The following is a 27,840-nucleotide window of genomic DNA, read 5'->3' on the forward strand; positions in this document are numbered from 1 at the left end:
CTGTTTGTGCCTGTGTCAGAGCAGGGCCATCGGTGACCAAGCGGCTCTGGGTTTTCTGGGTGAGCGTGTCTCTGTATAGAGTCAGTGCACATACTTCAGTGTGTGAGTGGATTTCAATTCAGCGAATAATCATTGTGAGTTTTGTGCTCTGCAAAAGCAACAAAGCGTTGCCACGGGCAGGGAGCCTGGGAGGGTACATATCTGCATTGTGTGTCCCCTCTGTGTGTCTTTGGGAATGTGCTCCTGGCACGTGTCCTGCCTTAATTTAACCAGGCTGTCGGGGTGTGCACGTCTGTGTGTCCCGTGTGCGGCTGCTCGCTCGCTTTCCACCTTCACTTGTGCCCGCAGTCGGGCTCCGCACGTGCGCCGGCCCCCGGGGCGCACGTCCCCGAGTGACCTGTGCGCGGTGCGCAGGGACCTCCGGGTCGTGTGCACTTGGCGCGCTCGTGCCTGTCTCTCGGCAGGCCCGGACGCACCTCCACACGCCCGGGTGCACGTCCCCCGCCCGGTGTGTGCGCGTTCCGCGTGCACGCCGCCCGCGTGCGTGTGCGGGGCGCTGCACGCGCGCGCTCGGGCCTGCGGGCGGCCGGGGACCCGCGCCCGGCTCCACGCGCCCCGCGGGCTGACCTCCCCCTCCCCCCGCCCGGCCGCGGGCCTCGGCGATTGGCCGCCCGCGCCCGCGCCCTCGCCCTCGCCCGCGCCCTCGCCCTCGCGGCCGGCCCCCCTCCTCCCTCGCCACCCGCGCGCCCGCGGTCCCCGCTGTCCCCCGCGGTTCCGGCGAGGCCGCGCCGCGCTGCGCTCCGCTCCCATTGGCTGCGCGCGCCTTTGTGTGGCGGCAGCTGCGGCCCCAGCGCCTTTGAATGTCGAGAGGGGCCGGGAAGGGAGCCTTTCCATGGGCCATCTGTCTCCCCGCCAGCCGCCGCCCCGCCGCCGCCCGCGCCCCGCGCTCCGCCTCCCGCCCCGGCGGCTCCCGCAGCCCCGCCGCCGCCCGCGCCCGCGCCCCGGAGCCGCGCCACAAAGGGCCCGCGCGCAGCCGCCGCCGCCGCCGCCGCCGCCGCCGCTCGAGGAGCCAGGATGGTCCTGGTCCACGTCGGCTATCTCGTGCTTCCAGTGTTTGGCTCTGTGCGAAACAGAGGTATCGCTTTTTCCTTTCGGGGTCCGCTTCGGAGCGTGGATCGCCGCGGGCACCGGGGCGGGGGCGGGCGCCGCGGGCGGCGGGGGGTCGGGGCACACCCGCGGGGACGCGGGGCGAGCGGTGGCTTCTCCCCTAGCCCTTCTGGGGGACCCCCCAGGCGGGGGTGGCCGCCCTCGTGGGAGCTTTTGTAGTGAAGTTAGGGTTTGGCGAATTTGGGTCCCTCCCTCCCCAGCCCCATTTTTTATTCCTTGCGGCGGACGCGGCTCCCCGAATCCCAGCCCCTGCCCCTAATACCTAGCCCTGTGTGATCGGAAGGAGGAGAGAGATACATGGCTGTGAGCGTGCGCGCGCGTGCGCGCGCCTGCGAGTGTGTGTGCAAGCGCACTTGGTTTTCTGTTATTCGGTGTTGTTTTGTGTTTGTGTTTGTTTTGAGGCATATGTGTGTTTTTGTGTTATTTGTGTTTGCACCCCCTTCATCTTTGGGTCACCGCTACCGCCGGCTGCCGAGCTGGGCTCCGGGATCTGCCCTAGCCCATGCCCCAGCCCCCACCCTCTGGTGGGCACTCGCACCATTTCCCCGTCCCGTCCCGTCCCGTGCCTTTCTCCCCCTTACCCCCCCCTTTTTTTTGTATCGCCTTGTGCTACCCACCCCCACCCCCATTGTCTTTGTATGACAGTTGCATCTATGGATTCAAAACGCTTGGATGTGTGTGTGTGTGAGCGTGTGTGGAAGTGTGTGCGCGCCTCGGAGTCAGACATGCACTGCTGTGCACCCCTGGTCCCGGCCGGAGCGGGGTGCCCGGCCCTCGGGTGTTGCGCTGTGTGTGCGGATGAGGTGGGAAGCTGCCCCCACGCCAGGCCTTTGCCCTGGGCAGGCGTTGACAAAGCAGCAGGCCGGCGCCGGCTTTGTTTTTAACTGTGATATATGGGGTGTGTTTGCACGGTCCCCTTCCCCACATCCCCTTTCCCTTACATTCTGCTCCAACAATAGCTTGATTTCCCCCTCTTCTCCCCCCCGCCCTCCACATTTCTTCCATTTCCTTTTAATCAAAATTTCCCACCTCCCAAAGCGAATCCGAGATGCATTTAGATTCATTTTTTTTTTTTTTTCCTTTTTGTATTCTGCCTCTGGACTCACATTTCTCTTCTTGGAAATGTTTCTGCTACCCTCTCCCACTCCAAGTCTGCTTAAATCCCTGCTGGCTCAGGCCCTCCCCCACTCCCCCTCCCTCACGCACAGAATGATGTCTTCCCTTTGCGACCAGGGCTGCTCCACCGAGTCAGAGCAGGGGGTGGGGTCGCGGGGCCAGCGCTTCAGTGCGCCCCAGGGGCCCGATTGGGCAAGAAAATGAAAGCCCGGCCCTCTTTCTGCCAGACCAGCTGTCCCCAGCCCTAAGCCTCTCCCCAGAACCGAAAAGGCAAGGTTGGCCCCCTTAGGCCTGTTTGAACCGCAGTTTTTTTCGTGTGATGATAGAATGATGACATTCTGCATTTATCAAATCTTTTTTTTTTCTTCATTGTGTAGCTCAGTGAATGGTCAACTCGCTGCTGTGTGCGCTGTGACCCTTCTGCCTCCGCATTTAGCTGTATTGTGACACCCCTCTTAACCATCTCCTGTCTCCATCTGAGGAAAGCATTGCTATTTAAGCGGCAGTATCCCTATCTCAGGCCGGCCTAGCGGTGGAGGGGGTGTGGAGGGGGTGTGTGAGGAGTAGGCCGGGCGGGAAGGGGGGGGGGTGCCCTGGTGAGCTCTCCCTGGAAATGCCAACCCCCTCCCCCAGTACACAAATTATGTCTTCTTACTTGGCATTTCCTCTTAAAACGGGTGTGGAGCATTACACTAGGCAGAAATTCAAAAATGATTAAGAAGGATGTTGAGCCTGAAAGTATAATTATCCTGATTAAATCATTATCATCCTCATTAATACCACGGATCTCTAAATACCCTTGCAGGATGCCGATTTTACGTTTTTGAAATTCAAATTGCTCAGCTGCCTTTAAATTTTATTTTTAATATGCCTCCCTCCAATCCCCCCCCCGCCCCCCCCAAAAATAAATTTTGCCCCTCTGTCAAAGTTTACTTTCATGGCAAACACGCCCACAGGAAATTCAAGGGCTGAGGGTGAGTTGGGCTGTGGGTAAAATTTAGCACAATGAGATAAGAATTCATGACCTTTCGATAGAGGATACTAATGCTTAACCCAACAAGGTCCTACACCACAATCTTCTTGTAAAACTATTAGATAGCTTGCCAGCTTAAGTCTGTTCTTTTTAGTTTCCATTGTAGTAGTATAGGATGTAGGCCATTTCAGAATAGATGTAGAGAAATAACCATTTTTGTATCTTCATCTTGTTTAGCTGAGTACATTGCACTGTAAATCCCTGTTAAGTGGATTCCTTTTGCCTTGGCTTGGAGGCTCTGGGCACCCCGTTTCCCACTTATCTGGGTGGCCATCAGCTCGCTTCTTGGCAGCACCCAGGCATGAGTGGAGAGAGTACATTTAGTCGGAGGCAAAAAATAATAAGTATACATGTATGAAAATCTTTGATGAAATGACAGTTGATGCCACTGTCATAGCCTCTGAAAATTTGGTGCAGCAAGGTCCCTGGCTTCATGGGGAGCCCTAGCTATGGTGTCTTAATTGTTTAATTGTATGATGTCAAGAGCATCTTTGGACATCCGCCCTGGCCCTCAGAGCTGCCCCTTTAACAGCCGGCTCCCTTCTGCCGCCTGACCAGCCGGACCTGCTCAAAAACTGAAACAAAACAACGGCAGTAATGTAAGAATAAGGTCCCTACTTCGAGGGCCCTTCCAAAAATCAAGTCCCAAGTGGCTGCCCCAGATTGCCATTTGGCAATCTGAAAAGAAAGCGAGAAAAAAAAAAAAAAAAAAAAAAAAAAAAGGAAGAAGGAAAAAAGAATCCCTAGCAAAATGGTTTTCCATTAAACAGGGATAGCGTGTTCTGCTGTGCTGAATTACTTCCTGTTCTTATTTTGTGGGTAATTTTTTCTGTATCAAATATCCTTTTGGTTGTGTATCTTTTTCACCTTTTCTTGTACTAAAACTAAAGCATGATCTGTATTTTTTTACATCCCCCAGTTGACAATGTACAGCGCTCGGTTAGAGATGTCACCCTGCTGAAACGTACTGTGGTCGTGTAGCCCGGGCCATCTGCTCATTGTACGCTGCTTTTGTTCTGTTGCCCTTCCGAAGCATGGTGGGCCCAGCCTTTTTTTTTTGTATCGTGTGCATGATGACATTGTTACACACAGAATCCACTAATACTAATATACAATCTCTCAATAAAGAACTAGTTTTCCTATATTAACCTAGTGTGCTTTTTCTCTTGCTGTTTTCCCATTTATTGTCGTATCCTGCTGTTTAGATTTTTCCCTTGCTTTTCTATCCCCACCCTCACCCACCCACCACTCCCACCTCCCATTGTAAGATTCGAGTGAATGCCTTTTTTTACTTTCCTTTTTCTTTTCTTTCTTTCTTCTTTTCTTTTTTCTTTCTTTCTTCTTTTCTTTTTTCTCTCTTCTTTTTTCTTTCTTCTTTTTCTTCTTCCTCCTCCTCCTCCTCCTCCTCCTCCTCCTTCTTCTTCTTCTTCTTTTCTTCTTCTTCTTCTTCTTTTCTTTTTTGTGGTACAGATATGGAGACTTTAATCTCAACTAGTCCATATCTTTTTACAATAGACATCTGGGGCTGTGGGAAGGGTCAGTTGTCCTGCCACACCAAAACAGCTCAACCGCATAGAGACAACTCTTATATTTGGCCACCTGCATAGCCTGCACATTTCACCTTAGTTTCTAAGTTACATGGCACTCAGTTTGTGATGCTGGTGAAGAGGTGGGGCTCTAACACTTAGGTTGAGAAAAGGGATACTGTTCTTAACTAGCAATCTGTAGCATTTCAGACTCGCCTGAAAAACCCATTTTTAGTTGTGTTTTAACTTTTCCTTTTACTGTCTCATTGATTTACTGTCCTGAGAAATCATGCTGGGGGTAACATGTTACATGTAATTGAAGCCATGGTCTAGAATTTTAAAGTACCCTCTTCTATGTGCATCTCTAAGTTCTTGAGACTGGCAGTGTAAGTTTTGCATTGAGATCCTGCGTAAGGAAGATGTTGGGAATAGAAACCAACACCACCCCCCACATTTAGCCCAGGGTCAGCAGCCTGACCTGTTACCGTAGAAATAAGAGGGTCTGTGTCCTCTGTCGGCTGTAAGCCAGTTAAAGCTGATTATAGCCTAGTTCCCTGACAGCTGCCTCATCTGTGGTCCTGGTGCCTCTCTTGAGAAAGAAGCCAGATATCTGCCATTGTCTGTGTGTGTGTGTGTGTGTGTGTAGGAGGTGGAGTGTGGATCAGGAGGGAAGTCAGGACCTACCCCCAAATTGAATCTGATGAAGAGCCCTTAACATGTATCTTTTCTTCCCTCCCAATTACGTTGGAGAAGCCAGTGGAGAGATATATTCCCCCCAAATTCAAGCATTTGTCACTTACACCAATTCAGTTTCAGCCCAGAACAAGTCTTGCTAAATGAGGCATTTTAGACACCAAGGAAATCAGTTGATTAAAGAAATTCACGGTTGCTCCATAGGGTCATCATTTTGGAGCCACTCTTCCTGGGGCCATACCTCCTCCTCCCTCCTCTGGGCTGTCTCCCGGGGTCCTGCTACCCCTCTGCTGGACTTCTGTCCCCCCATAATTGCACCCTGCCTGACCACAGTGCTGCCTTGCCTTCTTTGTGGCTTGGGAGGACTCTCCTCTCCTCTCATGACTGCCCTTTCTGCTCTGGCCCTTTGTTCTTGTGCTCTCCCCAGCCCGGGTAGGAAAGCTGAGCTGATTTACTGTGACACATGGACACACATGGAAGTTCCCAGCGGAGGCTCATGCTGTAGTCGGTGCAAGAAGAGATATGCAAACCTTCAAGGATTTAAAAAAAATTTTTTTTTGCTTCTCTTCCTCCTTTTATTTCGGTTTACATGAAAATTTTAATTTTGTTCCCAGTTTGAGAAAGCAAGATCAACCATTCCTCAACCTATCTTCAATAATGGTAAAAACTACCCCCAATCAGGTGATGACCCTCATTTTTGTCCCAGAGAGCAGTGGCTTTTATTAGATTGATGTTAACCAGCTTTAAGATTCTATTTCTCTAGATTAGTGTTATGTGTGTCAGAATTAGTTGATCGATACATGGTAAGGACCGTCTGGTAACCTAGTAATAATATAGAAAGCTGGTGGGGTTAATGGGAAGTCATGTTTCAGCAATTTATCAAATGCCTACTTGATTTTCACCCATTGTCAGAAGAAACACATTCAGATGAAGGAGCCCTTTCCCCTGACTGGATGAGCCAATCATTACAAAGCCGTTGTACTTTGTATCTACTCTGTCAACCATCTGACACATACCCGTTTTAATAACTTTTGACTCCAGGATTTTGGAAAAGCCATCTGTCACTTAGATCCTACACCAGAGACTTTGTAGTGAAGATGAAGCACAGCTCTTGTGCGCAGGTCTTCTTTTCAAACGAAAGAACTCTTTTGCAATTAGCAGCAGATAAGGACCATTTAATGGATGTGTTTTCTTAAATAATAGTAATCCATAAACCAACTAGCAGTATTAATCACTCAAGATTAGGGGAAAAGATCCTCAGAACTCTCGATGCTCTAAGATTCAGGTGACAGAGACTGGGTCACCTCTCTTCGTCTTACAGTTTGCTCACCTCCTGCCTCATCCTTTGCCCCCACATCCCTCCCATCTTTAAATAGCCTAAGGTGTCCCACAGGAAAACTTACTGGTTTCCTGTGTTAGGAAAGCCACAACTCCACGCGGGACCCAAGAGCAGCATGGAGCCCCCCTTCCTGGCCAAGAGACACAGGCCCTTGACTCCAGGGTGTGACTGATCTCTTAGTCCTAATCAGCTACTGCTTGTGCAAAGGTGCAAGACATTGGTGCCTTCGTTTTTCTGTGGATCTAAATAGCTATTTAAAAATTCCTGGCTTAACATAGTATGAACATGAATCAGTATTTATTAGTTTCCAGTATGGCTTAGGCACAGAGGAGCCAATATATTGCCAGAAGGGTTGGGGGAGACGTGTGGGGGGACAGCTTGCCTTAGAGAGACTCTGAGGATTTTCTGGATGACTTAAGCACTAAAAGCAAACATATATAGCCCTGCAACATAACCACTTGCAATGCCTGTGTCCTCGTGTTCAATCATTTGTTCTTCTGCTCAACTCACTTGTTTACTCACTTAGTTCATGAGTGTTTACTGAATACCTACTTGGAGCCACGTTAAAGGGGATGCCAAAGCAACGTAGTACCTGGGTGCCTGCCCTCCCGAGGCTTACGCCGAGGCTAGGAGATGAATGCTTAGGAAACCAGGTGCTGTCTAAGACATTCTGTGCCAAAGTACCCCAACAGATGGCGGAACGTCTGACTGGGTGAGGTGGAAAGAGCCTGAGGCCGCCCAGGGGTTAAGTCCTAGCCCCCTCTTGGCCTGGAAGGGTGAACTGCTCTGAGTGTCATCTAAACAATGACCATCGTGATACCTGACAGGGTGTGTTTAGACTATTCAAAAGCACCTGGCATGCAGCAGGTGCCTGGGGCCTGCTAGGTGGCTGCCCCTCCGTCCCCTATAACTGTAGGAATCTATTGGTGAGGGATCACATTTAGTCTCAGAGATCACCTGACTGAGGAGGCAGGATTAAGATGTGCCTCAAAGGTGGTACGTCTAAGGAGAGAGGAAGAGGAAGAAGGGCTCTGGGTGGGGGTGGGGAAGGAGTGAGACTTTGGCTAAGGCCTAGAGGCTCTGCTGACTTGGCAAGAACAGGAAGTACATACGAGGAAGGGTGTGTTTGTGCGTGTGTGCTCGTGTGTAGGGGCATGTGTGCAGGTGTGCTGCCGTGCTTGTCTGCAAGAGGCACCAGGACCCTGGTCTGTCCTTGGATGGTTCTCCCCAGAGCACAGCTCTAGGAGTTCGGCAGCACGAGGTCTGAGAATGTGGGAGAAAAGGCTGGAAGATACTTAGAAGCCTGGTTCTGAAGGCCTTCGGAAGCTCCAGTAGAGTTTGAACCTGCTCCCTTAGCCCTTGAGAGCTCTCTGGGGAGAGCGGTATTTCAACAACTCATTCTGGCAGCTGGTGACAGTGGGGTGAGCCTAGGGGGTGCGGCCAGGGAAGAGGCCACGGCAGGCTTCCAGGGCTGATGGAAACCTAAGCCAAAGGCCTGGGGGGTGGGAAGGATGGCTCCACAAGGGGCCTTCCCTAACCCAAACCGTAGGGGAAGTGAGCAGAGCTGAGGCCAGGTGGAGGGGCTGAAGGGCAGAGAGGTCTCGGGGTGCCTGGAAGGAGTATGACTGGGAGGACAAACAGGAAAGATTGGGAACAACAGTCCATTTCAGGGAGAGATGAGCTCAGTGAGTTTGAGATGCCAAGAGTGACAGAAGGAAGGGGACCATGGCACGGTCCTGGGATTTAAGACTTTTAGCACCCAGTGGGGTTAGGAAATTCACTTCAATACAAATTCTTCATGTTTCCATGACAACTCCTCCCAAACCTCTCTCTCCAGTCTTGGAATCCCTTTATTTGGTTGTCCGCACACATCTTTAGCCTGGAGGCCATTCTCCCTGGAGCCTCTCTTGGGACACAGACTCCCCAAGGAGCTGCACCCCACTGCGCCCTGATATCTCAGTTTGAATGATTTTCATCAAGTTCCCCCCTTCTTGAGGAGAGAGACTCTAGGGCAGGCAGATGGCAGGGTCATCGCCACCTCCACAGGCTTGCAAACAGGTTGGCCCTTCTCAAGTGAAGAGAAAGAGCTTGGTGGAGGGGGTGGTGGTTCGACACTTCAGTCTGTATTAGATCATGGAAGTAATAGAATGATATTTTGGAAGGTTTAGAAAATAGACCAAAGGAAAAAAAAAAGAAAAGAAAATAAACTGAAGGGGGGAAAAACATCTCTTAGGTGTCCACCCCTCTGAGATCATGTCGGTAAAACTCCTCCCACATTTCTGTGCCTACACATATGTATATTTTTTTTGTTGAGCTGTAAACGCAGTAATGAACAATCCTACATTCTCCATCTTTTAATGTAACCTGTCACAGCCTTTTCATGCTTTCATATGTTGTTGTTACGAGCATCACTTTTAATGGCTGCATAATATTCCCCTTGAACGGTGGCCCCGCACTCAGGCTGGGGCCTAGGACACACTTGCACGGCACCGGGTTGCAGGGGTGCCATGGGCCACAGGGGAGGAGGGGTTGGCGGTATGGGTCTGACAGCTCCAAAGCCTCTCTGCTCACCATCAGCTCCTCCCATTAATAGACCCAAATAGCTGGAGGGGAAGGCAGGTAAAAGAGGGCTTGGAGAAGGAAGAATGTCTGCATAAACATTTGAGATCCGGGAGTTGGTCTTCGTTTTACCACAGACTTCTGTGATCCCGGGCAGGTCAGTGTCTTCCTCCCCTGGGTCTCAGTTGGCCCCGTCAGTGGGGATGTCAGTCAAATGGGGATGATAGATCCATCACGTCTGTCTTATAGGACTTGATGTGTAGGAAACAAAGCAAGAAGCTAGCCCGTGGCAACGGTAGCAATAATGAATGACATTGCTCGGTGCTGGCCCTCAGACAGGTGGTTCGGGACAGTGGGAACCGCGGGGGCTCCCTGTCCTGCTCCCTAGCAGCTGGTGGTGGCTGACCCTGTGACCTACAGCCCGGGATCACTGCGCTGTGTGCTCACTTGCTATCTGCCGAGGAGGATGATTGGCCTAGTGGCCCCTTCCTGCTTGAAAAACTGGGGTTGCCCCTCGATGAGAAGCACATTTTATTGCCTCTTTGACTTTCCTCGGGGCAGCAGGCACACGCTCTTTACCCAATGGCTAGACCACCTCCTCTGGGCAGCCTGGTGGGTCATGGGAGGGCAGCGAGCTCGGCCTGCAGGCCTGAGCTCAGGGGGCACCTGCTTCCCACGCTGTGGGCCTAGTTTGCCCTCTGAGCAGGCCCTTCCCCTTGTTCCCGAATGCATCCATTCCCTGAAACATCCCGCTGGGGCCTGTCAGCACAGGCCAGGGAGCCCCCCAGTGAGTGGGCTGTCCTATCAGGCCTCAGCCACTCCCCCAGGTATTGGGGTGCAGCTAGGAGAGGAAGTGGTGGCTGCTGACTCAGCACCCGCCTGCCTGCCTCATGGAGAGGGGGTGGAGGAGCTCTCTGAGGCTGGGAGGAAGTGAGAATTTGGCCAACACCTGTCTCCAGGAAGGGCAGGATGCTTTGCAACAGCTGCTGCTCCCAGTCTGGGGCTGAGAGTGGGAGGGAATTGGGGGGGGGCGGTGAGGAGGCGCTCTCGAGTGTCCCCCTTGCCCCACAGTAGCTTCACTGGGGCTCTGCTCCCCCAGTGGCCCAGGGCCTCCATGCCACCCCTCCCCAGTGTACAGAGGCCTTGTGGGCCAGACTGCTTCCCAGGATGACCCCCCTCCTAGAGCAATTGCTCTTGTTCCTCAACTCTGTGGATAGTGATGGATGGATGCCTCCCTCTGGGGTGGAGACACTATCAGTCTCCCTTCAGCTAAAGGAGGGCCCGCCCTGTGGGGCCCTCAGCCTCCAGTGCATTCCCTGGAGGTGCAGCTGAAATGGACTGGGCAAGAAAGGACCCCTGGGCCTGTCCAGGCCTACCCCTCCGCCTATGAGGCATGGCCCTGCTGAGCAGAGTTGAAAAATCTGATTCTGGGGAAGGTGAGGCATGACAGGGGGAGGCCCAGGTCCATAGACCCCTCTTAAAGGCTCCCTGCACGGCCAGTCACCCAAGGCTCAGTAGCCTGTGTGTCCAGCTGGGTGGTAAGGGAGACAAAAGAGGCAGCTAGACAGAGTCTCGGCCTCTATTAAGTCAGAGCTCAGCAAGGCTCCTCCTGGACACCGGCTTAGGTCGGCTGCTGCCGGGCCTCACCTTTGGTGGACCTACATCCCTCCGGGCGTAGGTGGAAGCCAGGCCTATAGAGGGAGCTCAGTCCGCTGGGCTGGAGGGAAACTGGTCCCTGGAGGCCATACCTGGCTGAGGGGATAGAGGGTGCCCGGGAGGCAGGGCTGGAGCCAAGCCAGAGGGGAAGGGCAGTAAGGGGCCATGGGAGGAAGCTTGGGCCCCACCAGAACCCCAGAAGCCCAGCCTTCTTCCTGTCAGCAGGAATGGGCTTGTGGGAGGGCAAGGGGAAGAGAGGTCACCTGTGGTGAAGGGAACAACAGCAGGCAGCCCTCCCCTGGGCAGGTGAGCTGGGAGCCTGATGGAGAAAGTGGACGAGGAGCCCAGGCATGAACCTGGGGTGCATTTTCCCATTCTACCTCCACCGCATCCTGAGGGGTCCTTGACCAGTCCAACCTTCTCCCAGGAGAGACAGGTGGAGGAAAGTAGGAACAGGAAGGACGGGAAGATGAGAGGAAGAAATTAGAGATGTGCTTCGTTGTCACTGTCCCTACTCCTCCCGAACAGGTGCTGCTCAGCATCACACGAGCACTCACGGAGTCTGCGTCTGTATGTGCAGAGTCCTTGCTCGTGCTCAGCCTGGCGGGGTGGTCCTGGCCTGCCTTCTGGGAGCATCCAGACTGGAGGGGAGTGGAGAGGGCTGTGCGATAGAGAGCAGAACCTCCACTCTAGGCAGAAAAGGGCCTGGCCATGCCCTGGTATAAACATAGTGCAGATTCCAGTTTTACTGCTAAATCTTAAAAAAAAGGGGGTTTTTATATTGGAGAAAATAAGGAACTCTCAAGTCACCAGTTGCCAATATTGCATGAACTTTTGAGTGAAAATATAGGACTTGGATGACATGTTTCATGCGGGCGGGCCAGACCGTACCCCTATGGCTGTCTCACACCCCTCTGACCTTCGGGTGCTCCTGCAGAAGAGAATGAGGAGGGCCAGGTAAAGCAAGGTCTCCTCTTCACAGACAGGAAACCCAAGCCTGTCCAGTGGCTGCAGTTGCAAAGCCAGCTCCTGACCCCCCAGTCAGGATTGGGACCTGGGTCTCTTGATGCTGAGAGGCCAGTGCTCTTCTTGGGTCTTGACTCAAGGTGAGTCGGAAGTGACCTGAGCTCTAGAAGCTCCAACAGAGGTGGTCAAGTGATGGTTTGTCAGAGGCACAACTGGGTGAGGCTGAAGACTGTAGGGTTTCGATGGGGTAGAGGAAAGGATGGCATTTCACTATGGTGGCCAATCTACCATATTGTTTCCCTAGCTTGGAGAGCCAGGACTGGGACTGGAAGCGAGGGTCTGGGTGGGGAGTTCAGGAGGTGGAGATGAATCTCCCACAAAAAAGGATGTGAGGGAGACTTCCCGTGGGGAATGCCCAGCAGGGCTCCCCTCAGGACACTAAGGGCTCTCATTGTGGCTGCAGTAAAATATACACAGTGGCTCCCCCTTCTCTGTGGCTTTGATTTCGAGGATTGCATTACCCACCGTCAGCTGTAGTCCAGAAACAGATAATCCTCCCTCTGACATATCATCAGAAGATCAGTGACGGCCTAACACTGCGTCACAGCACCCGCATCGCTTACCTCACTTCCTGTCTCACGTAGGCATTTTATCACCTCCCGTCATCACCAGAAGGGTGAGTACAGTACAGGGAGCTATTTTGAGACCCAGACCACATCCACATAGTTTTTATTAGAGCATCTTAGTAAAATTGTTGTAATTCATTATTAGCTTCTGTTAATCTCTTACTGTACTTTATTTATAAATTAAATTTATTCCAGGTATGTGTATAGGGAAAAAAAAAAAAACCCTAAACCACCTTAGTATATATAGGGTTTGGTGCTCTCTGCAGTTTCAGACCTTACCTGGGGGTCTCAGAACATATTTCTTGTGGATAAGCGGGGAACTATGGTATCGCATAAAGTTTGCCATTTGAACCCTTTACAACATACAGTTCATGGGCATTGAGTTATATTCATGCTGCTGTGCCACTGCCACCACTTTTCACTTTGAAAACCTTTTCATTGCCCCAGACAGAAACCAAGGGCCGCCTTGACATTGTGGCCTGCTCCTGGGCAGGGCAGGGCTGTGCTTGCCAGCTCTCCTTGAGGACAAATGGGGGAGAGTAAATGGTAGCAAGGTGCACACGGATCCTGGTGTCCAGAAATCTGCAGGTCCAGCTCTGGCTTAGCCAGGTGACTCTGGACCGCTCTGAGCCTCATCTCTTCATCAGAAAAACTGGAAGTTGTTGTTATGGGTGCCAGCGCCGGGGGAGGAGAGGGTGGAGGTCCAGGTGAAGTACAAGGCACACACAGAACCCTGCGTGGTGCTTAGCTAGAGGTGATCATTCCTAGCTCCTGCCGTCCCCTCTGAACACACAATCCTGTTTGTTCGGGCCTGGAACCCTGGCACAGTCTAGGGCGTCCTAAGGGAGGGCAAAGGGGCAGACAAGAGAGGGCTGGGCGTGTTTCAGCATCACTGCATAAGCAGTTAATGAAAATCTCTGATGCACTGTGGGCAGCCAAGGTGCAGACAGCTTCTGGCCCGTAGCCAAGCTGGGGAGACCCCCCGAGCACCCCTGAAGTGTGTGGAGAACACAGATCAGGCTACACGGAGGGCCAAGCTGATGGTCATGTTGGCTAGAAAGCATGGCACAGACTGGAGGCAACTGGTCAGGGCTGGCGCATGGGATGGGTAGAGGTCACTGAGGCCTGGAGGAGTCAGGAGGGCCTCCTGGAAAAGGCAGAAATGGAACCACTCCCCCGAATGGGGATTTGAAGCTCTACTGGCTGGGGGAGCTATCAGGTCAGCCTATCCACCTTCCCCACGTCCCCCTACCCCCCAACCGTAGACCCCGATCTGATCCAAGAGGTGAATGTTCAGAGTCCTATGGCTGTCATCCTTGTCTGATTTTTTTCTTTTCTGGAGCATTGGGTCCTCTCATTTCATCGTCATGCCACCCATTCCAGTCCCTTCCTCCCTGCTCTCTCCCCTGGCCCTGGCCATTTCCCCTGCCATTCTCTGCCCCCTGTCCCACCCCTACCTAGCCGGGCTGCCTAAGTCCCCCAGTGGGTTCATGCTATCCCCCGGGTGAGCCTGCAGAGGGTGAGGCTGCACAAGGGGAGCTGTGGGGGGTCTCATGACCTCCCTGTGAAGTGGGCAACCCTCTCGGGGCATTGGTTCTGTTCTCCACAGAGTAGGGTACTCATCCTGACCTGCCAGGCTGAGTGGGAATGCAATGAGGCAGGGGGTGTACTGTGTCCACGCTGATGCCTGGCCCAGAGTATGGGCCTGCTCTCGTCATATGTGGCTGTCTAGCAGGATCCTCTGCCTGCTTCTAGGAGGCACTTTAAATTTGATAAGGGGAGCAAAGGGGAGGAAGGAAAACTTCTTTGAGCCAAAGTGTTCTCATCTGTAAAATGGGAACAATCCTGGCCGGCCCACCTCCCGCCCCTACTGGTCCCTAACAGGGTTATAAGGAGGCTCAGATTTGATGATGGATTTGTTCAGCTCATCTGACGATGTGCGCTGAGCATGTGCCCCGGACCAGGCGTCATGCTGGGCACTGGAGATGCAAGGGTAACACCAACGACAAAGGCACTAACAAATGCTCACGTAGCACTTGTCTGTGCCCGCCGCTTTCCTGAGCACATTACCTACCCTACGCAGAGTCAGGGTGATGGGAAGCAGATGCGAGAACAGGCAGAAAGTAAGGTCCTGGGTAGGTCCTGGGTGCTCTCTCAGGCTAGGGTGGGTGCACTTTCTGGGGAAGGTGATGCCTGGGGAACTAACCCCGAGCTGAGTGTGGACATGCCAGGAGAAGGGGTGGGGGCAGTGTGGTGCAGGCAGAGGGGCTGCCAGCTGTGTGGAGGGGCACAGGGCAGGCAGGAAAGCAGGGTGCCGCCCACTGGGTCTGGGGATGAGGCTGATGTCCTGGCGGGGAGGTGGGGGTTGTCAGCAGAGCAGTGCTGCCCATTGATCCGCACGGCTGCTGATTGATTGATTGGCTTTTGTCAAGAACGAAGCACACACACTGTGCCCAGACGGGTATGTCCTGAGCCTGGGGCTGAGGGCGAGAGCAGGGCACTGCCCGAGAAGGCCTAGGAAATAAGACCCCCAGGAAGCAATGAGGGGGCGGAGTGCCCTCCTCCACCTTGCAGGGGTTACCTTCCTCCTGGGAGGGCAGGATGGGGGGTGTGGGGTGCGGGAGGCCTGGAGAGCTGGCCGGTGAGGTAGGGCCCCGGGGTGGCATTTTCCGCACTATCCAACCAAGTCCTGGGGCCCTTGAGCTGTCCAGAGTTGTCCCTGCAGACAAGCCTCATGTTCTACCAGTTTGGAGAATGCCACCCACGTCGCCCCTGATGCGCAGAGTCCCGGTCTAGCTGTCCGGGAGCACGCTGCAGCTCTGGTGACTCCCGGGGGACAGCGAGCAAGCCCTTTGGTCCGCCTTGGCAGCACCCCCCGGTGCCACCTGGCCACAGGCCGCTGGGTGCCTGCGCCTATGAGTCCTAAGACATCCCTTGAAGGCGGTGCAGGGCGATGGTCTGGGAGATGCAGGCCCGGGAACGGGGTCACCTAGCTCAGGGCTGGCCCAAAGCAACTCTGTATCCCGAAGGGACATAGAGCCTAAGAAGACCATGGAAGGTGGCCCAGCACTTGGTGACTGCCCGGCTCCACGTCCTCCCCCTCCCCAAGTCTTCCTCCCAGGAGGGCCAACCTCACCTGCTGAAGAGGAGCCTCTGAGGTAGGGAGGTCAGCGGTGAGCCGGTCCCTCCCTCCCAGGGACACCCCTGCAGGCCAGCCCTGGAGGGGGTTCTTGGCCCCTGGAGGGACTAGCCTTGTCCCAAACCCCACTCTGCTTAGGATTTCCCTCCCACCTTTTTATGTTGATGACCTTATCCAGATGCCTCGGGCTGGGCCTTCTCCCTGGTGCCCTTGCCCCGCATCACCCGCCGTTTCCGTAGCACCCGATGGTCACATCGCCGTGCATGCAGATGCTCAAGCCCAGCACACACTCCACCCCACACCGTCCCTCCGTAGCACACGTGCGCGCACAATCCACATGCAGGTAGGCCACGGCACGTACACTCGGTCACACTTGTTAGCACCTGTACCGGATCGGAACATGCAGGACATGCACACATGTTCACAGGTGCAAATAAATGCAACGTACCCACTGGGTACGCCCGTGGAACCTGCTCGCTTTATCTCACAAAATGCAAGCTTAGATGTCTCCATTTAAGCCTGAGCATCTCCGTCTGCCCTGGTCGGGCCGGCCAAGCTGAGGGACCCGGACCTGCCTCAGAGCCAGTTGCCCCCATCCTCAGGGCTCTGCTTTCTCCACGGAGCCTTGCTGAGACCCGGGAGGGGGATCGTCTATGTGGGGTAGTGCGGGAGGCTCAGCGGGGTTGCCATGGCGTCCACTCTAGCCGCCGGTGATGGATAAAACCAACCTCAGAGCCCCTTTTGAATGTCAAGTGGCATGGAGGGCTTCCTGGAGAAGGTGGGGCTTGAACTGGGGTGAGGATTGAGGACCCCGCCATCAGGAAGCGAGAGAGAGAAGGACAAGGAGGTGGGGAGGCTGTATGAAGGGAAGAGGAGCATGCCTGGCGGTCCCCCCCAACCCAGAGAACCCCAGTGGCGGTATGGGAACAGTTTGAGCAGAGATGGGAGAAGAAGCCGCGGGGCCGGGAAGTGGCCAGCAGCCTTCCTCCGCTGGGGTTTCCTCCTGCCGCCCAGGAGACACCTCCCTCGACACTCGGTTTCTGCGCTCAGGTGGTTGGGGGGATGAAAGAGCCCGTGCAGTATTAATGTCGCTGCCTTGTTTTATAAGGTGTCCTAACAAGCTGGGAAGCTGGGCACACTCCGTCTTATTTACAACTGCTATTATTTCTCTGACATGGAGATTAATTTGATGATAGCTGTTTATAAGCTCTTCTATCATCAGATGGGCCCATTACCTGGGAGGAGAGGAGGGCTGGATTTAATTTGTGAACAGTGTGCTGGGTTTTCCTGCTCCAGAGCGTGTGTGGGAGTCTCAGTCATAAATCATGGAACAGCAGCGCTGAGACCAGAGGCCCCAGAGCTCCCCGAGCCGGCAACGTGCGGGTGAGGGATGTCCCGGCAGGTGGGCAGGTCTGCAGGCCCAGAGAGCCAGGTGGGGAGTCACTGGGGGATCACCCAGCCAAGGTACTTCAAACACCAGAGTCTACACCAAGTAAGAATCATCTGGGAGCTTAATAAAATGCAGATCACCCTGGCCTAGGGTAGGGCTTGGGACGTGTCTGAGTCTGGAGGGTTCTCGGAGGAGGCCTGCCTGGTACACCCTTGCTTAGGCACGAGTCTTGGCCTGTGGATAGGCCCAGGTAGTTCCCCCTAGATTCCCTCCCCCCACTTCCCTGGTTTCCTGAAAAGGACAGGAGAAGGGCTCGCAAAGAAGGAGGTTGGGTCTGGAGCAAAAGAGTAAAGCTTGCAAAGGCGGTCTCCCTGCACCCATGCACCCACAGGGCCCCCCGCGTTGTTGCCGGGCAGCCGGCTGGGAGACTTTTCTGCCAAGCAGGAGAGGAGCACTCGTTTATGAATGTCGTCCCTCCGAGGGTTTTATAGGCATCGCCCCCCAGGCATCTTGTGTGGACCTTTGGGTTATCTTTTACTAAGGCAATTGAAAGACAAGAAAACAGAAGTATCGCAAGAAGAGGTTTTAAATTCCATGGCCTAGAAACTGAGGCCTGGGTTGCAATGAAGCTTGGACATGGATGTCCTTTGTATGGCCTGAGGCAGTGTTCCCAACCTGGAGGTGGGCACCCCCCGCCCCCCCCCCCCCCCCCCGCCCCAGCACACCAACGCCTCATCCCTGCGGCACAGAGGAAGACTACCGCGCGTGCTGGGGAAGGCGTCTGTAGGGACTCGGGGTTTTCAAGGAATCCTCAGGCTCCATGGACCCAAGCAGGCTTCCTCCAAGGGCTGCATCTATTTTCCTGGGGGGCCTCTGGAACAGAATGCAATGGATCTTTCTCCACTGGTGGCCTGGCAGCCCTGGTCCCTACAGGTCCATGGAGGAGATGGGTGGTGGAGGACGAGGACCTAGGTGACTCACACACACAACCCTCATCTTGCCCTGATGGGTGGCAGTGGCCCGTGGGCAGTGACCTTGGCCCTTGCTTTGCCCCTTGCATTTCCTGGGCCTGTCCCTGGGGAGCCCGCTTTATCGCTTTGTGTCCTCTGCCTCCCAGGCCTGGGGCTTTCCTTCCCCACCATTGGCTCTTGATGTCATTGGCAGGGCTCTGCTGGGGGCGACTTCTGAGAATTCTTCAGCCCAAACACTCTCATTTCCTTCTCCTCGGGTGCCTGAGACCCCATCCAGGACACTTAGTTTGATGAACCCATAAAAGCTCGTAAACTGGGAAGGAAGCCAGTGGGGACGCCATCAGCTGCCCTTCCCCAGTCGAGAATCCACACTTGTGTTAATGTAGTCCAAGTTTGCCTTAGATTTTCTGAGCACACGACGCCTTTTTATCAAGCTTACGTCAGGTGGACCAGAGCTCTCAAATAGCATGCCAATACCTGCTGTGGAGACTCTTATGACCTAGCCTAGTGGAGCTGGTTTATTCGGTAGGGTGTAAGTTTGGCTCTGGTGACAGAGATGCAAAATCAAGGTGGCTTCAAGGGGATAGCAACTCTCTAGAACAGCGCCTGCAGGTGGTGGTCCTGGGCAGGAACGGTTGGTGGGCCCTGGACGTCGTCAGGTACCTCCTCTCTCGTTGCTCCACCCCTCCCTAGGGTCGGACCTTTTCCCGCATGGTCCAGGACGGTTGACCCCCATGTCCACTTTCTAAGCAGCCAGATGGAGCAAGAAGGGAAAGTGCAGGAGGAACAGGACACCATGCTGCCCAGTACCCACTCACACATCCCATTGGCCAGAACTGGCCCACATGACCACACGTGGCTGCAAGGGAGGCTGGGAGATGTAGTCTTCACTCTGCAAGGCCATGTGCCAGCTAAATTTGGGGGATTCTATTAATATAGAAGGACAGAATAGATTTGAGGAGACAGGTCATTGCTGCCTCACTTGGTTCTTAGACCCGTGTGTTAGGCATTACCCTGATTCTAGGTAAAGATTGTTCTGTGCATGTACTTCTCTAATGTTCTCACGGCATTAGCGTTGTGCTGGGTGGGCTAGCGCCACCCCTCCCTCCCCCATGGCTTCACTACTAGGCAAGGACAAAGCCTCAAGGTAGGAAGGGAGAAGTCACCTGTATGTTGGCATCAAACCCCTGTACCATATTGATGGGATGTACTCATTCAATTAATAGATTCTTGTGGTCCTGGAGACTCGCTCTCATTCTGCATCTTGTGCACAAAAATATAGTAAAGTGTCAGAGGAGAGGCTGAGGTGATGACCGGAAGTGCCCAGCCCAGGGGGTGGCCAACAGTAGACCCTCAGCAAGTGCTCTGCTTCCTTGGGCAAGGTACTTAACCTTTCGGTACCTCAGTTTCCTCATCCAAGAAATGGGGATGTAATCATGGCCATCCCCCAGGGCTGTTGGGAAACTCGGTGAGAGCCATGGCTGAGTACTGTGCAATGGCCAGGGCAGGGCAGGGTAGCTGCCATAGAAGCAGGATGGCCCCAGGGGGTCGAGAGCACAGGCTCTGGGTCAGGCTGCTGGGAGAGAGTGAGGCTCTAACCTCCGGTGAAGTTGCATGAGTGACATGGGATCCATAGAACTTTCTGCACGGGTGCCTGGGGAGTAGTGGGCACTCAATGAATGCTAGCTTGTTCCATATCTCCCACCCCACTGCCCCTGGTAAGGGGTATCACATCCTAATCCCTGAACCCCCCCCATCTTGTTCCCCCCACCTTGGCAGATGGTTTGTGGAGACATGGGGAAGGACTCAGAGGATCAGAGCAGAAGTGATGGGGCCAAGGAGCTACTGGCGGGTAGAGGATAGGCCAGTGTTATGCTCTCTGCCCCCATGTTCCCGCCTCAGACTCTCTGGTAGGGGAAGCAATAACTAAACACAGACTCCCCACGCTGAGGCCTGGGACCCCAGTTCCCAGGGCTCCTGGTGGGTGGCCTGGCTGCACCCCATGTGATTCTGTCTTCCTGTCTCCCAAGACTCAGCTCTCCTGGCTTTTACTGGAAGCCTGGAAAGGCAGGGCCGGAAGGGACCCCGAATATCTGGCTTATCACTCCACCCCCTCATCTTACAGGAAACAGAGCCTTGAGAGAGGCAGGGGCTTGGCCCGGGGCCCTCAGCCAGGGTGAAGACCCAGACCCTTCCCTCAGTCTCTGTTCTCACTCCTGAACCAGGAGGGCAGGAGCCACAAGCCTCTGTGTTCCCCACTAGTCTTTCGTCTCCTCTGCCTTCTGCCCCCAGCTCTGAATTACTTTGTCCCCTCCCACGCTGCGGTCACCTGTCTTGGAGGAAGGCCCTGGGAGGGGCGTGCACAGTAGCAGAGGCACCTGCCTCTGGGGGTCGGGCAACAGTCTCTTGGGGGAGTATCTGAGATGGGGAGGCTACCCTGCAGGGTCCGGGCTTAGGGGCTTGGGCTCGGCTGCCGGCTCCAAGGCACCCAGGTGTGCGCTGAAGGTCGAGAGTGGGCACCATCGGACCTGCCTCCCAGGGTCAGGGTGGAGATGAACCCCTTCGTGAACTGGGAGGGGCCATTCAGATTCGAGGGCTTCTGCCCATCCAGACGGTAAAGATGAAGTTTCTCGGGCCAAGGCACAGGAAGGGTTAGGCTGCGTCAGCCCTGAGATCCAGCAGGGCTATGGAAACACAGGAGAAATCTCGACAAGTGTCTCCACAGTTGCTTAGACTATTTCCAGGGTCTCTGCCTGGAAACCTCAGGTGTCCCCACAACGTCCGGCTATCATCGGCCACACCAGTAAGACCAGTAGGCTTCTGAGCCGTACCTTGTGTCTGCATTTCACGTTTCTGGAACCAGCATGCACCTGATACACGCCCATGTGCTCGAGTTTAATTGCCTTTTAAAAATCTTTTCGTGGTTGACACAGACATGGTTCACCCTGCAGTTGGTGGGCTCTTAGAACAGATGAAATTTGGCCGCTTTTTTCTATGCTCCCCATTCACAAAGCTTTGGGGGCCACGAATAAGTGTGTAAACCCCTCAGAGGCAAACTCCAGGGCCATGTGCAGGATTCATAACACCTAGGTTTCTTTCTCAACGTAGACATCGCCCTTCATCTTGTGTTTGACATTTGACAACCCCTCTGAGCCCAGGACTCAGGGGGGCAAGCATATCAGGGAGGGCTGCAGGTCAGCAAGTCGGGAGACAAGATTCCTGGGACCCCTTGGATGAGGACCAGCCTTGTTAACCATGCTGGGGGCCTTGGGCTCTTCGCCGGCCCAACAGGAGGAGCGTCCTCTTTCTGCCTAACCCTTCAGGGGCTGGCGAGCACTGCAGGGCACACTTGCTGTCTAAAAGGCTCTGGAAAGGACAGACGTGCCCCAGAGTTAATATTCTAAGGAAAATGTGAACTTCCTTGACTTTCCCTCTGTCTCCAGACCAACTGTCCAAGCCCCCCCTTCTTGTGCCTGCCAGAGGTCCACTGATCGAAGGTCAGGTGATCCTTCAGGGATGCTGACCACCCCTTCTCCCGTTCGTCCCCCAGCCACAGTCCCTCAGTGCCCTGGAATGTCCTTTGCTGAGCCTCCGCCACCCCTGAATTCAGGGCCTGCCTGGCCTCCTGGCGGCTCCCCTCCTTGTCTCCTTCCCTAAACCCAGCTGTGTGCATGTGAGCCAAAGCTTTGCTGGGCCCCACAATGTGTGCGGTGGTACCCAGGACGGCCCCAGCACGTGGGGGATCTGGCTGGCATGGATGATGATGGTGGTGAAGATGGAGATAAAGGTGATGATGAAGGGCCTCTGCGGTGGGAGGAGGCATGGCCCATGGTGGGGCTGCCCGGCCAAGGCCACCGGCCGCTCCTCGGCAGGGTTCCCACGGCGCTAGGCCCTAGGCCAGAACGAGGTTGGCTCAGGGCAGGTCCACACTGCCGCCTTCCCCCTTCACCCCCCCTTAACCCCAATTCATTCCTGAACTATTTATTAAGCCCCTCCTCTGTGCCAGGAATGTGTAGAAGCTGAAAGAGAAGGCCTCGTCTCCCTTTTTTCCTTCATTCGTTGGTCCTCTTATTCCGGGGTGCTGCCGGCGGCGCGGCCCAGGCCCTGAGGCTGCAGCAGTGCAGCAGTGCACCCTGGCCTCACGGAGCTCGTGCTCTAGTGGGGGCTGGAGGGGGGGTGATGTGCGGCTGGGGGTGCTTGCTTCACATCCACACTGGGGACAATTGTCAGGGCAATGCTTCCAGAGCCCTGCACCCAAGGGCACTGACAGGGGCTCCAGAGGCTGGAAGGGGCTGAATCTCGCCACCCTTGTGAGCACGGCCGAGCCTGACTGCTTCCTGCCTCCTGGTTGGCTGGAGTGTCCCCCTACCAGGCACTCTGGGCGTTGCCCCCCTCTGGCCTCCACTGACCCTGGGAGATAGATCCCATCATCGTCCCTGGTTTACAGATGGAGAAGCTGAAGCAACAGAGAGGTGAAAGCTCACGAGCTCATAGAGGTTGAGCCAGGACTTGCCACTCTGCTACCCTGCCCCTGGGTCCAGTGGGTTCTTTGGGTCCCGCAGTCAGACGGCTGCCTCTCCCGCTCTCACCCCTCAGGGCAGTCAATGGAGTGCCCAGCATGGCACTTGGGGGCTTTCTCAGTGCTTGCCTCACTTTTACATGTGAAGAAACTGAGTCCTAGAGAGGCAAGCTGACTTGCTCAGATCCACATACTAATTGATGACCAAATAGGCTGAAGGAGTCTCCTTTCTGTGCTCCTCTTCCTTCTGTCTGGCTTCTTTGCTTGGGGAGCTTCAGGGCTGATAGCAGGACCATGGGAGGGGGAGGCTGGGATGGGGTGGGGGCACAGCGGGTCCATCCATTGCTCAGGACCATCTCTGAGGACAAGGCAGGTGTGTGTGTGTGTGTGTGTGTGTGTGTGTGTGCCTTATGCATGTGTGCAGGGAGGGAGTGAGTGGTCAGGTTCCACCAGGGACTCCCATGAATTGAGCCCAGGACACAGGCGGTTGGGAGGAGAGTGGGTGCCTGGAGCCCCGGTGCCCCCTTCCAGGGCCCTGCCTTCCTGGACCCATGATGCTACCATCTGCTCCTTTCACAATGCCACCTCTTGTCCCCCGAACTCCCTGCTTCACTCGAGATCTTGGTCAAATCTGGTTGTGGGGTGGTGATGCAAGTTTTACACTCAGGGGAAACTGAGACCCTGAAGATTGGGGAGGGTTCCTGCAGAGCCAGGTGGGGCCCAGGTTGGGAAGGTAATGTCCTGTACCTTTGAGCTGTGGTGGTGGCCTCAGGTAGGGACAACTGGCTCTGTCCAGGTCTCACATCTGTCATGAGGGTTCCCTGTGGAGCTTTGCCAAAATCTGTATTCCCAGGCCCCACAGCACAGATACATTCCTGAGCTAGGAATCTGTATTTTTATGTGTCTGTGAGTTTTAAAGGCAAATGAGTTGTTTCATCATTAAAACACGAACAAAACCCTGATATCCCTGCCTTCCAGGAGCCCAGAGTCTAGGGGAGGTGATGGGGAGAAACAGGTGACCCATCAATACGAAGGTCATCACAAAAATGGGCCAAGGGCTGGGATGAACAGAGCAGGTGTCGGGAGGGAGAACAGCAGGGATGACCTTGTCATGCTCGGCTGTGCTGGAGGAGGGGGTAGTGGAGGGCTGAGGACTTCCTGGCATCCTGTCCAGGGTGCCATGGGGTTCTCCTGGGACCCGCAGTCTCCACTTACTCCATTCTGTGTTTGGGGGTCCGGAGGAGAACAGGACTCCTTCCAATATTTCAGAGTTGCCTTCCAGGTAGGGACACAGGACATTGGGCTTGGTAAGGATCGTACTGGCCACCTTGAGATTGCCCAAAGGCTAAATGAGTGGCTTCAAAGAGTAGAGCTCTATTTTGTCCCAGTTCTGGAGGTTAGGAGTCTGGAATTAAGAGGTTGACAGGGCCATGCTCCCTCTGAAGGCTCTGGAGGAGGATCCTTCCTTGCTTCTATCTTCTGAGGTGGCCAGCAGTCCTTGGCTTGTAGACACATTCCTTCAATCTCGGTCTCTGTCATCACAAGGCTTTCTCCCTGGGTGTCTCTGCATCTACATGTGGCCTCCTTAGAAGGACACCAGCCTCTGGATAAGGGCTCTCCCTACATCACTGTGACCTTACCTGAACTTGGTCATGTCTGCAAAGAACCTAACTCCAAATAAGGTCACTTGCAAAGGTACAGGGGGTTTTGACTTCAATATGTCTTTTTGGCAGGACACAACTCGACCGATAACGAGGATAAACCATACAGGCCCCCGAGTGACCTAGCCTGTGAGGGTGGTGAGGGTTACAGGAGGAGGCCTGGGTCCCTGCAGGCTGGGGTAGGCAGGACAGGGCAGGGCAAGGCAGGGCAGGACTCTGTGGTTGAGGAGGATCCAGGTACATGGGGAGGAGGGTGGAGCATGAGCCAGCAGATGAGTAAAAGCCCAGAGGCAGGCATGTGCAAAGCATGCACAGCCACAGGCAAGAGGCTCCGAGGGCCTCCTCAGAGCCGCCTTCTAGAACTGTGAGTCCAGTAAAATGAGGCCATGGCAGTTATAAAGCCTGCAGCACATCTTCTAGGTCACCCATTTCGTTCCTCCCCTGAAGGAAGTGACGGGGGCTCTGGGGTGTCCTCGGTGACCTTTGGATACAGTGGCTGCAGGGAGGGGAGAAGTGACTGTCACTTGGGCTCTGGGGTGAGCTAACTCATGTCCCCAAAGCCCAGAGCCCGGGGCAGCCCGGGTGGCTCAGCGGTTTAGCACCGCCTTCAGCCCAGGGCGCGATTCTGGAGTCCCAGGATCGAGTCCGATGTCGGGCTCCCTGCATGGAGCCTGCTTTTCCCTCTGCCTGTGTCTCTGCCTCTCTCTCTCTCTGTCTCTCAAGAATAAATAAAAAACAAAAACAAAAATAAAGCCCAGAGCCCCTGGCCCAGTCCTTCCTCACCTTATGTCCCCCTCCCTCGCTCCTTTCCCCATCATTTCCTTTCTCACACACTCAGGGAGAGCCCTGCAGGTGGGATGATACCTGCCTGGTTCGTCATGGGCTCCCCAGTGCCTAAAGAAGAGTTCACTTGGGGGATGCACAGGAGAAATATTCTTTTGACTTAAAAAAAAAAAAAAGCCCACAGTGAGATGAGAGCCTCCTGACAGTGACATCCTCAGATCCTGTCCCCGCAGAGGCCCAGGTCCCCTAGGCCGTCAGGCAACCACCATGTCAGGAGGACCAGGCTCACATCCTGTCACTGCTGTTGAGCTGACGCTGAGCTTGGGCAAAGCGCCTCCGCCTGCCGGGCCTCAGTTGTCCTCCCTGAAAAGCAGGGGCGGTACAGTCCACTTTGCAGGGCTTTACCCGAGAAGGAAATGTGAGCAGCTGTCCAGATGCAAGAATCATGCACTTTGATTCAGTTGTGACAACCCAAGCTCTGTGCCCGGTCCAGGGGACTCAGGATGGACAAGGCAGGCTGTGCCTGGCCTGCTGGGGTTATGGGCTGTCTGCTGGGAAAGCTGAACCTTACATAAAGGGTTCACAGAAATGATGAACACGACAAGGAGGAGGAGGGGGAGGTGTAACCAGGGGTTTCAGCTGGTGCAGGGGTCAGGGCGACCCCTCCCCGGGAGGTGGCATGGGAGATGGGGGTGGGCTGGTGAGGAAGAGTCGGGCAGGCAAAGAGTGGGAGAAGAGTTCTCAGCCAAGGGAAGAGCATTTGAGAGATGACGGCTCGTGGCCTGTCCTAGAAACAGTCTGACATCGTTGGAGCATACAGAACAAAGGGGGTGTAAGGACTGAGACCAGAGCCCACTTGGACTCCACTTGAAAGGCCATTGTGTTAGTTGGCATTTTCTTTGGTTTAAGATCCAGATTATTTCTCTCACCTGTTTAGAAGCCAGAAGGTAGTAATTCAAGGCTTGTGCGGTGCTCCAAAGTATCAGAGGGGGAGTCGGGGTCCCTCTACTAATTGCTCTGTCATTCACGACTTCCATTGCCGGTCACTCATGGCCCACAATGGCCGCTCAAGCTCCAGCCCTTGTGTTTTCATTCCAGATACAAAGGAGGAAGAGGTGAGGATGTCTTTGCAACTTAAGGCATTTCCTAGAAATCACATGTGCCATTTCTGTGTAAATCCTATTGGGCAGATTGGAAATTACATTAACAACACGGGAAAGCTGGGACACCGTCTTCATTCCAGATAGCCGTGGGCCGGCCGAACACTGGGCGTTCTGTTACTGTGGAAAGAGAAAGATGGATATTGGGAGCTAAGTCATGGCCTCCACCATAGTCATGATGGTTAGTATTGCAGTTGATGAGGGCGCTAGGAGTACGGCCCCAGGATACGACGACCATGCACCGGCTTCACTGAGAGGCTTCCACCCCCCTGCCCCAAACAGAGGGGCATGGCAGTCCTACTGCTTCTGTGGGCTAACGCGGGATCCCAGGGCTCCTAAGAAAGTGCATTTGGGCTTCCATCAATCACCTCCTTTACAAGCAAACCTGGAGACCCAGGCCGCTTGGTCCAGTTCTCAAACATTTCCATGGCAAATCCCTGCTTTCCAGCCTTGCCCTGCTCTCTTTTCTTTTGGGACCAAAGCACCAGGTAGCATTGGAAAGAGAACCCCAGAGTGAAGAGGTTATCAGAGGGGGGCCTGGAGGTGGAGTGCTGTGGGAGGTGATTGATAGGACCCCCGGAAACCCAGGACTGCCCTTCATGGTACACAAGGTGGGACGAGGAGTTAGGTCTGGGGTGTGGCCTGTGGTCAGGCACTGGGAGGGCCAGGCGGGCCCCAGGCCCCTGGGCTGGCAGGGAGATGAGTGATGTCCAGCCTGCGGCTGTTCAAGTTGTTCTCAGGGACACCTCTGGGGACTGCGGTGCTATGGAGGAGAGAGGACCCCAGGGGCAGTGCTCAGTATCCCAGTAGACTTCCCGCTGGCTTTCAAGGGATGTGGCATTTGAAGGAGGGTCTCTGCATATAGAAAAAGTCGAAGACTCCAGCCAGCAGCCCTCAGCGAGCAGCTGTTGGGAGATGGGCTGGGTGGGGCAGGGGGACGGTGACTGGCCGGAGACCCACACTGCTGGCCTGCAAAGCTGGGTTGGGAGCACCTTTTCCCGATGCTCGGTGTAAAGAGATCTTACTCCTGTACAGCACAGTGCCTGCAGTCAAGTTGGATTAGGTGCCAGCTTCTTGATCTGCTGAGAGCACTCAGATGCTCTAAGCGGGGCTTCACTCTGGCTTAGGATGGGGAAACGAAAAGGTGAACGCTCATCCTTGCTCTCCAAAGTGAAATTTTATTTTTATTTTTTGATATATCTATGTGTAACTGAAGGGTAGTTGACCACAATGTTACACTAGTTTCAGGGGCACGCCAGGGGCACACTGTAGTGCCAAAGCAAAATCTTAGTTCAATCCTTGTAAACTTGCACATATATATATATATATATATATATATATATATATATATATATATAAATATATATATATGCTCTTGTGTGTGTGTGTGTGTATATATATAATAGAGAGGGAGAGAGAAACTTGTATATGTATATATATGTATAATGAGATAGAAATAGTTATGTATGCATACATAATAGATATATGATATACATTTATTAATATTTGACAGGGCATCATAGGCACACGACATAA

At 54.4% G+C, this 27,840-nt stretch overlaps 1 protein-coding gene across 3 annotated transcripts in view; it reads left to right on the forward strand.

Annotated features, from left to right (window-relative positions):
* Nucleotides 1-1,027: 1,027 nt before the first annotated feature.
* The window catches only part of ARK2C (arkadia (RNF111) C-terminal like ring finger ubiquitin ligase 2C), a 105,176-nt gene continuing 78,363 nt past the window's right edge, over nt 1,028-27,840 (forward strand). For 2 of the 3 annotated variants that reach the window (XM_077900652.1, XM_077900653.1), the window contains exon 1: nt 1,028-1,135. In XM_077900652.1, coding sequence (XP_077756778.1) covers nt 1,075-1,135 — 61 coding nt within the window. In that variant the 5' untranslated portion in view covers nt 1,028-1,074. The remainder of the gene's footprint in view (nt 1,136-27,840) is intronic. The other variant, XM_077900655.1, reaches the window with a different exon arrangement.

Source organism: Canis aureus, chromosome 6 (genome assembly GCF_053574225.1).
Source record: "Canis aureus isolate CA01 chromosome 6, VMU_Caureus_v.1.0, whole genome shotgun sequence".
Classification (NCBI taxonomy): Eukaryota; Metazoa; Chordata; class Mammalia; order Carnivora; family Canidae; genus Canis; species Canis aureus.